The sequence below is a fragment of the Triturus cristatus genome, chromosome 3_2, assembly GCF_964204655.1.
Source record: "Triturus cristatus chromosome 3_2, aTriCri1.1, whole genome shotgun sequence".
NCBI classification, from domain to species: domain Eukaryota; kingdom Metazoa; phylum Chordata; class Amphibia; order Caudata; family Salamandridae; genus Triturus; species Triturus cristatus.
In genome coordinates, this window is record NC_140584.1 from 415,035,007 (window position 1) to 415,048,364 (window position 13,358).

General features: G+C 44.2%; 1 protein-coding gene across 1 annotated transcript in view; it reads left to right on the forward strand.

Moving 5' to 3' along the window:
- The window catches only part of KIAA0319L (KIAA0319 like), a 941,156-nt gene extending 928,395 nt beyond the window's left edge, over positions 1 to 12,761 (forward strand). The window contains exon 21 of the mRNA XM_085647985.1: positions 11,143 to 12,761. Coding sequence (XP_085504111.1) covers positions 11,143 to 11,330 — 188 coding nt within the window. The 3' untranslated portion in view covers positions 11,331 to 12,761. The remainder of the gene's footprint in view (positions 1 to 11,142) is intronic.
- Positions 12,762 to 13,358: the final 597 nt, after the last annotated feature.

Below are 13,358 nucleotides of genomic sequence, written 5' to 3' on the forward strand. Positions count from 1 at the left end.
CGTAGGGCTGGCGCTGCAATTCCCTATGGGTCCCCCGAAGGTTCTCTTTATCGGAGTTCTTTTATAGGACTGCCGGATGGTGCATGTGGGGTGGGGGTTCCAATGAGGGTGAAAAAAAGTGCATGCAAATGTGATGAGAAATTCATAAAGGGTAAACATGCAGCGAATGTCCGAATCGTGTACCCTAAGCAGACTCACCTGCTAAATAAAATCTAGCCCCAATGGCATACTATGCCCGGGTATAGAAAGACATAGGTCAACATGTTTCGCGCCTGCGTCGTCTTAAGGGTCGTTGGGCAGTTGAGTCTGCTTAGGGTACACGATTCGGACATTCGCTGCATGTTTACCCTTTATGAATTTCTCATCACATTTGCACGCACTTTTTATCACCCTCATTGGACCCCACACACCCACATGCACCATCCGGCAGTCCTATAAAAGATCTCCGATAAAGAGACCCTTCGGGGGACCCGTAAGGAATTGCAGCGCCGGCCCTACGAGGAGCAACTGCCCGATGATGAAGCATGACATCCTCCGGGGTGTGTGAGGGCAACAGAGGACACAAAGTGGTTTTCCCTTTCACTTGTGGGTCCCCTTACCTAGAAATTCTGTTTCTTTTCTTTATTCTCTTTTTTAACACACTGTGACTTTTTGCACCCCGATGCATGGGTGGCTTTTTGCACCCTGCTTTAGGAACAGTGTCCTTTGTGATATTAAACTATATGTAGAATACCTGTCCAAAACGGACTAGAAACATTGATGTCACATCTTTAGAGGAGCATGAGATTGCTTCGTTAGTAGTCATTATTAATGTATTACCCAATTTAAGTAACTAAATGTATGATTGACTATCTTAGATCATAGTCTCTGCCTTTCTCTTTACCACCCCAAAGAGATTGTGTCTATTCTCAAGGCTTTAAAACCCAGGGACTCCCCTGCCATTGTTAACACCATTCATTTCTTTGCTTAGTAACTGTTCTTGTTGTGGAGGGCAGTGTCCCCACCACTGTGTCAAAAGGGAGCATCATTGCCCTCTAAAAAGAAGCTAGTCTTGGTCCGATATTTTTAACAAAATGTATGCCTGCCAATAGCTTGCATGTTGCCAAGATCATATAGAAGTTTGGCACCTGTCAATATTTTTATCTTGATGACACTAAATGTCCCTTTCCTCTAACGTCTGGATTTCAGCTGTTATATGGCATAGAAAGCGCTTTGGTGGACATCTGGGTAGATGATTATAGATGGATTGGGGGTGGGAGGCTATAGAGGCCAACGTGGGTGCTGTGGTTTAGGTCCACTCCTGCCACTGGCCCCCTGATCTGGTAATAGATCCTGCAGATCCTACCCAAAACATACTGAGAGCCGAGCAGCAGCAACGTCGTATCTTCGGAGCTTTGGATCCACAGGTGTCCGCTTGTGTTGCTAGGTGGTCCAACATCACCAGACGAGGCCTCCCCATGTGGGTGGCCTTCTCCTCATTGGGCCATTGGCACTGTTGAACCGGGCTCCTTTTGGGCTATAGAGTTGCATGAGAGCTTCATCCCAGCTGATAATCGCATGCTTGACTAAAAGTGGGAGTAAATGGGGACATTGGTTGGGCGCTTCTGCTGACCAGCATGGCAGGTATTCAGCATCTGCATCACTCCAGTCGCTGCCCATCATCTTGGGTGCAGTAGGGATCTGGGAGGGCAGCTGTATCGCAGAGCCACAAAGTCCTCTATCCACTTTGCTATTTGGTCCTGCCTCTCTCGATCTCATGGGGGGGTTTCAGGTGGGTATACCCCGGCTCACCCTTGCAACTGGATTGGAGCCTCAATCCTCCCCTGGCCTTCTCACTGTTCAACACAATTCCACCTGCTTGGGAAAAGAGGGCGGGCTGGCCCTGCTCACTTTCTTCATCTCCCCCGTGCTACCTAGGGATGGTCTTGAACCACCCTGCATCTGAGTGCCTGTCTTGCTTGTGCTGTGTTGTGATCCTAAAACTGAAGGTTATTTGCACCCCTCCCTCAGTGGACCTCAGTAGTACTGGTTCCTTCAAGTACTGAGCGTTAGGAGGCAACCTATAAATTGTTTTTGGATGTGGGCTGTCTACCGGCCCCCTGCGGCCCCGCTGTGGGATCTGTTTGTCTATACCTTTAGGGGAGGCAGAGGGGAGGTCCGCCCCAGTGACTTGATAAACCTGCCACCTACTGATAAAACATGCCAGGGGGCAACTTTGCTTGTACAGCCTTCACTCCTCTCCTTGAGGGTTCTTCCCACACCCTGCTCCTGTTGAAGTGATTCGACGCTGATGACTTCTTTTGGAGGCGGTTTCCTCTTGCTGCACCCCTGGCGCTCACATTACTGTGGGCTCTAGGGACATTGCATGCGGTTCTGCATAGTGACAAGGATACCATGAACAACTCAACTCATCTGACAGACTCATCAACAGCTACAATCCACTCTAGTCATCTCAGCCACATTCCCAGAGGAATGGAAACACGCGGAAGTCAAACCACTCCTCAAGAAATCATCCACAGACCCAAATGATCTTGAGAACTACTGGCCTATCTCTCTGCTCCCGTTCCACACCATGGTCATGGAAAAGACCATCAACCGCCAACTCACAGACTACCTAGGGAACTGCGACCTCCTGGACACATCCCAATATGGGTTCCGCTTGAACCACAGCACTGAAACCTCCCTAATCGCAGCGACCAACGACATCAATACTCTCCTAGACCTAGGAGAAACTGCTGCCATGATCCTCTGTGACCTCAAAGCAGCCTTCGACATCGTGTCCCACACATCTTCATAAAAAGGTTCCATCAGATTGGAGTCTAAGGGGATACTCAAGTGGATCGCATCCCTCCTCACTGGAAGAACCCAGAGAGTCCACCTTCAATCCTACACTTCAGTTCTCAAGAACATAATCTGGCATCCCCCAAGGGTCCTCCCTCAGCCCTACCCTGTTCAACGCCTTCATGACCCCTTTGGCCAACATTGTCAGGACCCATGGACTGAACATCATATCATATCATACGCAGACGACACCCAGCTTCCCCTATTTCTGTCTGCAGACCCCTCCACTGCCAAGACCAACTTCCACCTGTGCATGACCAGTGTCGCCCTCAGGATGCAAAACAACTGCCTCAAACTTAACATCGACAAAACGGAGGTGCGAATCTTCGGGAGCAACACATCCCTGTGGACCGACTCCTGGTGGCATGCAGAACTGGGACCCTCACCCACACCTACAGAAGACGGCAGTAACCTCTGCATCATACTGGACAGCAAACATACCATAAAAAACAGATAAACGCAGTATCCACAGCCTGCTTCCTCACTCTCTGCAATCTTTGGAAAGTCTTTAAGTGACTCCCAGCCAGCACCAGATGCACGGTCACCCAGGCCCTTATCACCATCTGCCTGGACTATGGCAACACACTCTATGTAGGAATCATCTCGCACTTACTGAAGAGACAACAGACCATATAGACCTCAGCCGCCAGACTCGTCCTCGAGCTCCCCAGATGGGCCCACATCATCCCACACCTAAGGAGGCTCTACTGGCTCTCTGTCCACAAGAGTTGCCGATTCAAGATGCTGACTCACGCCTACAAGCCACTGCAGGGTCACTGTAGTGAACAGTTGGCCGGGTTCCTCCAGGTGTCTAGTGTTCAGAAATGTATGGGAAAGGGAGATTTTCCTACGTGCAAGGCAACCCCAGTCAAGTGTTTGTGTCACAGCGAGGAGCTGGACTTTTGGATTTTTCTTTAGTCTAAGAATAAATGTAAACAATGTCTAGAGAGAGGGAGAGAGATTTTGAGTGTCACAGCAATTGCAGTTTGGATTTTTTCAGAGGCTAAGAAAAAAATAATCCAGGTAGCTTTCCCGGTTCCTTGCTGAGACTCAGACCTGTGTGTTCCTGCTCCCCTGGTCAGAGGTAAGAAAAATCCAAACATCACCTGGGCTTCTCACTGGAACGTAAACGTGTGTGCGTGTCTGTGTTTCATCCAAGAACCAGGCGCAAACATTTTGTGTTGCCGCCCCAGGGAGGAGGTGGTAACTGTATTTTTTCTAGGACTAAGAAAACTTCCAAATAGCACCTACGTCATGGGTTAGTCATGTGAGTGGAAGGCCTAATTTAAAATGGGCAGAGCAAGCAGTAGCATATGCTCGCTGGAAAACAGACCACCTGGGACGCTTTATTTGGACAATAAGGACGCTCCGATCTCTTTGAATTTGTGACCAGGAGCTTAAAAAGTAAGAAAGTCGTACGATCTCAAGTCCTGGTTTCTGCTTTTTCTAATACCTTTATTTTTATCAAGCCAATTTTTATGGAGAACGATATATTATGTCAATTTCGAGGTTATTGTATTTATTACAACTGCTCGCAATATTTGTGTCCTCGACATATTGCAAATGAACATTTTTGAGTTTCACAGTGGTTTTTGTATTAAATGAGCCCTTGGACCCTGTATGTTAACAGGGTATTATTGTTTCCTGACAAGGCACCTTGATACTTAAAAAAACACGTTGCAAATTTGGTATGATATTCATCCAGTTATGGCCTCTGGAACAATGCGGTTCAGCATGCGTTCGTCATAAATTGAATTGTAGCTTTTAATTTCGATTGAATACTTCTTCTACTGTGGATGATCACAGCCAATTCCTAGTCTTATGTCTCTCACCCTGAACATGCACATTTAACTACCCACATAGCATAACATACTCCCTACTTCTCTTTGAGCATGGGCTACTGTGCTTCTAAAAGGTTTTTGGCACCATGTTTCACATCCTTGCCTCCTTCGAGTATGAAAAAAGGGCATAGCTCTGGTCACAGTTATGTGTGGCATTTATATATGGTAGTTGTGTCCCTTCCAGGGAGGTCTAGTGACACCGGAGGCAGCGCCCATAAACTGCCACCTGGTGCTCATGACACCATATGGCAAAAAAAATCAGTTCCAAAGTAATGCCTTAGGAAGAGGTTCAGATATCAGGAATCTGCTGTTGTTGTCAAATCCATTCAAAGGTAAGTCAACCTAGGTAACTAACTTGTTCGGTGTTTTTCAACATAGGAGAACCTAGAAAGAAAGGAAGAGGCTCTGCTGACTGCGAATATTGTGCTCGTTAACTGTCCGTCTCTTACCCTGTGATTTTGACCACTCTGATGTTTCACAGAACCACAACATTGGGCTTAACATTTAAGATCAGGAAAGGTGTGCCATCACCTAAACCCCCCTCCACTGTCTGAGGTTCTGATGTCAGTGACGTCCATGGCATTGATGTCAAAGATCTTGATTATCCTCTAAGTCCATGAAACCATGAGAAAAAAAATTCTACGTTTTTTAAGCATCGAAGTCTGGAATAGACAATTCTAAGAAGGGGAAAGCAAAGAAAAGGAAATCAAGTCATTAAAAAACATTAAGGCATAAGAAGGGAAATGAAGGAAACACAATGATAAAGGGGAAGAGAAGACAATACTTCAGGCTGTCATCTGTACCAGATGAGAAATCTTTATGCCTAAGCCTACACTGTGTACCAGATACATTATATCGAATATGGTAGTCATAGAGGAACAGAACAAACTTCCCAGCCTAAGAGTTTAGTGGCCTAGGGACATCACTTCCTATGATAGGAAGAGTTTGCTAATCCCTCTCCACTAGATACTATGGAGAAGAATATTAATACATAAATTAAGATAATACCTTAGGATTTGAAGACTGTCATGGGTAGGTATCCCAAAGAAATTATTACCCTTTCAATGAGTATGTACCACCTAAAAGAATACCTATCCACACACTGCCAAGGTGTTTTTCATTTGAAGATACAATGTTGTGTATGCTTGGAGGAAACAAAAACGTTGCCGAAACAATACAGAAAAGGATTGTTAGGACAAGAATGTCCCCTACTTAGTCCGCATGTGCCCCTGCCCTAAGTGCCTGACTGCATGTGAAACTAGCGTGTGCACAGAGAACAAGGCCCATCCATAGTAACACAAGGTCACAAAACCTGTTCTGTGACCTGGAGGGGCACGCCAAGCATGCCTATTATTGCGAGCATTGGACTTCTGGCTATGCCCTCAGTAAGCCACATAGAACAGTGGTGGCAGAGCACAGAGTTTTTGTGAATCTTCAGTATGGCCAGGCTTTTTTCTCTGCATCAGGAGAGAACTCGCCGACGTTCCCCTGCATGCCGGGTGTGGGTGTAGGTGCAGTATATGTGTAGTACATGTAGAATAGTAGGTGTGTGTGTGGTGAGAGTCTGAGTACTGGGACCAGAGGGTTCTGTTTTGGATGTCTCCTAGTTTTGCATGGAACAAGATGGAAGGTGGATACAGCTTCCCCAGACAATGAAAGTGTACTGTGTTCCTGTGGGTGGATGGTGGGGACCCCGACACTGGCGTGAGAGACGATAGAAATGGGCTGCCGTTAGAATGTCAATGAGGACCTCGATAACATGGGGCGGCTGATTAGTTGTTCTTGAGCACTACCATTTGGTAGATGGTCGGGGTGACAGGTGCTACTGCAGTTCCTGTTCAAGATTAGGACGTTTCTAAGAAGGGCCTGCCCCTTTGTCTGTCCCTTTTTATTGCTTCAGCAAAGCTACTGACAGCCAGGTGTTGAGATCTCACACTTCACTGTGTCATTCGTATTTTCTCTATTCTCTCACGTGGATCCACAAGGATCTGCTTCTCAAGGTTTATGCAAGAATGCATGCAATATTCTGAACCACAGCTGGAGCACTCTCCCTGGCTTGCAGTTTGGCTTTTACATTCCTAACATTCAGACACCAACCTCCTTTTTTTTCTCAGCGTATGGTGTAGTTTATTAGCCCTGTGCATACTCTGCGAACTCCTCTTACTTCAGCAAGCGGAAAACATTTTACTTAAGGTGTGATTCGTGCAAAGTAAATCCATTCATCTGGGCTACGCTTGAGGTCGTGCCTCACTTTTCTTCCTATCCTTGTCGGGCCCCTGACTATCATCGTTCTTAGTAAGGTTCACTGTGATATTGGATTGTTGGATAAAGCCAGAATCCGATACACCTTAGATTGATAGCCTTCATATATGCTTTCAATGTTTGTTTCCCATAAAGCAGCTGAAGCCCCTCCCTGAGAGATGAACCTAATCTCACATTCAATGTTCTCACTGTTTGAATCTTTGGATTAATCAGACATCCGTCCCGAACATGCCTTCCGTGGAATGCACTGGGAGTAATATCTGTTGCCTTGTTCTTCCTCTTGAAATCAATCTCTCTCTCTCTCTCTCTCTCTCTCTCTCCCTCTCTCCCTCTCTCCCTCTCTCCCCCTCTCTCTCCCTCTCTCTCCCTCTCAATCTCTCTCCCTCTCAATCTCTCTCTCTCTCTCTTCCCCACCCTCCCGCTGAAGAAGGAACAAAGATTCATGCAGAGTATGCTGCAACAACTCTAGACCACTATGGCCCTGAAATACACCTTTGCTTTGATTCAGCAATTTCTAGTAAAATATACTGGTTGAGGTGTAAAATGAGCCCTTCTTGAGATGTCCATAATGTTAGTGTCAAACGTCTTGCAATGGGTCATCTCAGTGAAGAAGTTTGAATTGGAGCACAAATGTTTTGACCACTCGAACCCAGGTCTTAGCTGGCCTTTCAATGTTAAACAGCTAGAAAAGGGAGGCGATACGCACATAATGGTTTACCACATGTGGGAGCCCTCCCCGGTTCAGTAACTTTCCCTGACCTCCCAGCTTTTGGAAATCTGTGGTCATAGCTCATTTGTAAAAGGTTTAATGAGGTGCTGCTTTCCCGGCACCCTTCAATAAGCCCATAACTGGCAATTCTCAAGAAAGGGAACTTGGATAAAGTACCAGATGATTATCAGTAGGCGGCACCATAGGAGAGGATTAGACTATTAGCACCATTAACAAACCCATTTTGCAGAAAAATAGGTGAATTACCAAGAAGTATAGTTCCACAGCATTGGTATCTTTTACAGAAGTAGTTGATTGTGTATATATATATGGAAAGTAGAAAGTGCTTTGGAATACTGCACATAGGTGTGTCAATTCAACCCTTACGGGTTGGATGAGGATCCCCCTGATGGAAAACTAGGATTACAGGTATGTAGCTTTTCCTTCTGCATCTTAGGTTCATCAATGATTGCTGTAAACAAGGAATATATCTGACTGCATGTAGGGACCCCGGAAGACTTAATTTCCAAAAATAGTTTACTTGCTTATAGGAGGTGGAAAGCTCATTTTCAAATATAGGCATAACCCCACAGCCCATACAGTCTACTTAATGTCAAAATTCTGTATTTCTTGTAATTAATGCATAACATAAGATTGCAGTTTCGAACGTCAGGTGTACTGCAATAGCAAGACCCTAGAGGTGGAAGAAAGGGCATGAAGGGAAAAAATAGCCTCTTATGATGAATATGCACATGCACAGGTTTTTTTTTAAAAGCCTGCCTCTTCCATATCCCAGCATGTCTTGTATTGGCAGTTGCATCACAAGCTCACTATTTTTTCCTGCTCATGTTGAGAGGATCTCGGAACACTTGTATCGTTTTCCCCCTTACAATTTACATTTTTCTTGCTTCATTCAATGTCTGAAGCATGTTTGAAGTTTTCTACCTTTTTTCCATTTTTAAGGGGAATTTTGTTATGCGTTCACTTTTTTTTTTTAATGCCTCTCCTGTTGTAGGAAGAAGGCAATTTCTGGCCCACAGAAATTGTGTGGTTTGCTTATTACCTTTGTATTCCACACAGAATTGCGAGCATTGTCAGAAAACGACAGAAAAGGTCCTTAAAGACAGAGAAGGAATTTTCCTCAGCAATTTTCCTTCCTCTAAAAACATCTCCTGATTTAGAGACACTCTTCTTTTTTCCTAGTCCTGTGGCTGTTCCAATACATCGATCTAGGAGTCATCACCCTCCTCCAGTCAGTCCAGAGCTTGTATTATACTTAGGCCACACTGTCCCTGTTTGCGCCACGGCGCACCTTTCAAAAGGTGTGTCTAGTGCAGACCAGGATAGTGCATCCTATTATGATGAATGCGCTGCCCCCAGGGCCACCATCTACTCGCTCTGCCTTGGGTCATTGCATTCAGCAAAATACAGATCAGCAGCTTCCAACCTGTTCTGTATTTGCATGTTTACCTCTGTACGCACATCTGTAAAATGGCAGGCGCAGAGGCAAAGAGATTCACTCATGAGGATACACCCTTATGTTATCATTGGTGCTACATGTGCACTGGTGTTATCTGTATTACAGAAGGGGTATCACAAGTGTCTGCGGCCACTTTTGTAATACCCAAATGCCCCAGAGGCAAACAAAGAGGAAGCACATGTCTGTTGCACCCCCTGGACACTTGTTGTAATACGGCCCCAGATGTTCAATCTCCACCTGCAACACTCTCTGAACAGTACCAACGGGAAAATGGAAAAAGAGAAAAAGATCTGTCTGCCTATCTGCTTAATCTTCACAATTTCAAACCTACAGTTTCTCTTCACAAAAGTTCATTTACAACGTGTTACACATTACAGGAAAGGTCTTTCTCAAAGGACTTTCTCCGCAATTCCCATTATAAATTACGTTTGGAAGAGTTAAAGCAAATTTACTTTCCTAGACTGCAATCTTCTCTACATAGGGGGTCAGTCTGGATCCATCTAAATTGAAGGCTCATATTATTGAGCCTATACTGAAGGAGTCATTGCATTAATTCTAGCGCCCATTTCATCGGCCCGCAGAGTAAGCAGACTTCAGGCACTCTTAGGATCGTATTGAGAACACTTCTTCTTTTTTTTTTTTTTTTTGCAATAATAGCATTTATGTTTTCTATGTGAAAAGATAATATTGTATTTACATATCATTGTGATTTTTCCCAGTAATTGCAACCCTCTAGTACTGAGGTCCTTTCATTACTTGGATGTAGGAAGAGTGCTACAATTTTACTCGGACAGAAGAAAGGATTTAGGAAAACCTGAGCATCTTTTTTATCAACTGTGTGCCACTTCATACAAATTTTGGCTATATCTAAACAGTCCTTTTCCAGATGGGTATTTTCTCCTCTCCTCTTATCCTATAAGATAGCCATCAATCCTCTACCTCAAACCTAAAACACATTCTACACGAGAGAAAGCGGCAATTGCTACTTGGTTGAGAATGATCCCAGTTTTAGACACAGAGCAGCTTCATCAACCTATTTGTACTTTCACCAAACATACAGTCTAGATGCATTGGTCACCCTTCTTGATTGTCTTACTGTTAAACATTAGATACCTTGGGTTTTTCGCGGTGTGCTTGCTATTCAGTTCTACGTTTATGGCTAGCAGTCAAGATTCTACGATGGAGAAAGAAGCATTTATTGTATTACTCGTTCAGCACTGTAGTAATCTTCATTGAATTTGTAAACAACCCTTCTTCTCTGGTTACTCTTTTTCATTGGCATGGGCGTATTTACTTAATTTTAAATATCAGATACTTCATCAGAATGAACTGGGCCAACGAGGCAACTGCGAGTAAAATGCATGCTAGGACATTGAAGCTGCTACCTCCTTTAAAGAACAGTGCATTTTTCAGTGTTGGGTACATTCATCTTTTAAGGCTATTGTTTCCTTCGCGCTCTACTTCTACTTCTGAATGTATGGTCTCCCTTTTGCAGCATCTCTTAAGTTAGATACTGCAATGTTGTCTTATGTATTAATTATAATAAAGAAAGAATTGGGCAAACAAATTTCCTTTATAGGTTGTAGCAGTTATGCCCACATTTGGTAAATGTCAGCTTTTCATCTCCTATAAATGCATATTCTATTTGGAAATGAAGAGTTTTGGGGTCACCGCATGCAGGCGGAAATATGCTACGTTTTTGAGTTCCGTGAAGAAGTAACAATCCCTTATGTGTGCTTAAAGCTTAGAGTCTGTTGCATACTTTTGTGTGAAAAATATGATAGTAAAACTCTAGGTTTGACTCGGTGGACATGAGACCTAATCGCTATGGAGCTAACGATGGTCTGGCTTGTCCAGCTGAATTTATTCCTTTAGGTCACATGTCAAAAGAGAGAGCACGTAGAAACGGTCTAGATATCAGTAGTAAGGGCTGTGCAAAATACTGAACTTTTACATGCAAGACCTGCACTTTGTGCCACTTTTCTAACTCTCTGTTTTGTTTTTCCAAGGGGGGAAACTGAAAGCTCAGATTCTGACTACCAGTTTGATGCACTCTGAATCCGAACTCGACAGCGATGAAGCAATTTTCACGTGGCCAGACCGTGAGAAAGGCAGTCTGCTCCGGAATCAGAATGGCGCTCTGCGGAATGGACAAGGGCCACTGAAAGCAAAGAACCAGATGGATATAGCCTTATAGCGGACTCTGCTCTGAATCCTAGACCAGGATCCACTGCGCGGCAGAAGAAACCTCTGCACCCTCTGGCTTGCCCTCTGTCCCTCATCCAGATCAGCAAGAGCACATTTGGTGATTGATGGGGAAAAGCTGCCACCTGTCTAAGGACTGTTATACTGTATTGCTGTAGATTTCTTGGACTTCTTTTGCCTATAACCATTGGTACTTGAATTTTAACTTGTCCAAAGAAATCTACAGCAGTTGGGCGAGATTGTGTTTTTAGCCGAATATGCTTAGTCCAAGGATTTTGAAACTGAACAGTGTGGATCCTTGTTGAGAAACCCGGATAGTGAAGGATGAGTTCTCCTGGAAATGTGAAGAATTACACCAGCTAATGTTCATAGCAGTGAATACAGACTTATGTGGGCATCCCAACATAACTGCAGCGCTATGGAGGGATGTCTGTATCCGCTGCTGATGTTCTACGACTAAAGATGTGGAGCTGATCATTTTATTGCACTCGGAGCTGGGATCATAAAGCGCTATGCACTACTAGCATAAGACTAAATAATGAACTGTCTCTTCCCTGTGGGCGAGCATAAGTTCCCCTGACTACTGATCCTTTAAAACGGCCCAAGGAGGGAGGGTCAAAATACAGGGTTGGGTGACTGCCTTCCTCCATGTTTACAGAAACCTTGCTTTATTAATTTTAAGAGGAGGTTCCTTACACTGGCATGAATCTCGATTGTGATTTACATTACACTGATGAGAAAGACTGGAGGAAAGATCACCAGGTCAAGCTGTTTTTGATTTGTTCATCCAAAGTTTAAAAAAAATTAAAAACAAACTATTGCTGTGGCCTTCACTCTCTGAAGCCTCAGTGTCGACAGTAATATAACAAACAATCTAGTCTATCCAGGCAAATTGATTTGTCTGGAGCCTCAATCCAGTGTCCCCTTGCAACATGACATCACGCATGGGGGCAGATGGCCACCTAATCGGCACTGTCGTTCTTTGAAAAACGTCCATAATGTGATTGATCCCTTATTCGGTCTGTTGTCTGGAGAAAAGTAACAGCTCTCTCTAGCAATCACCAAGTTATACCTTTCACATGACACCCAACAGAAAAGATTTCACAGCTGGAATGTGGTGCTCTTTCATGTCAACGATGGATATTTATTGAATTCTTCCACATATTGTTTAGCTGTGCTTACAAATAATTATATGCACAAATGAATGTCACCCTCATTCAAAAAGCCTACGTTGTCAGTCACAGGGAGATTTTACCCTGGTTGTGCACGATGAAAGTGAGCCTGGGCTGAACAGACCTCACCCATATTTCATTACAGTTTTTACCTCTTTGATACCACTATGAAATGAACCACTTGAACGAGAAGGTTATTGTCTTTAACTGCTGTGGAAAAATATGATTGATTAAAATCTTTCTAGCTTGTACGTTTCCAGGTGTGCAGTTCTGTGGCGCGCCAAGCCTGCAGTTATGGACCTGGTGTCCGGCACTTTACCTAATATTTAGTGGGAGCATTGTGTCACAGAAAAGGGACACAAGGTATCTGAGGGTCTTGAAGTTGTGTTAATGCTCTGCAGCTTAAGCTTACAACCATTGGGAAAACTGTTAACTTGGTGGCCTGGACAGGAAAATCAATGAATCAAGCATTGGCAATGCCAATCGGCCTTGCTTCCGAAAGAATATTGTATGGGAACGTTGAAGCATTACAGGTAAATAGCATTGGAATAGGAATGCATTTGTGTGGAAACAAAGAACTGTAGAATGATATTGGTGTAGGTTAACACTTCGTGTTACAGTTGCCCTGTCAAGCCAGACCTGGAAATCCCTGCTGCTGCCAGAGAAGAACAACATGTATTATCTAGTTATCAAAGAACTCTTTAATACCATTCCAGTGTAATGTGTGTGCCCCTTAAAGTTCCAGCTTAGGCAGCTGGATAAATGAAAGGATCACCACTGCATGGATGGCAAGCGCTTTTTTGTGCAAGCACACAACATCCGCCCAATTGAAACACATACTTCTGTCT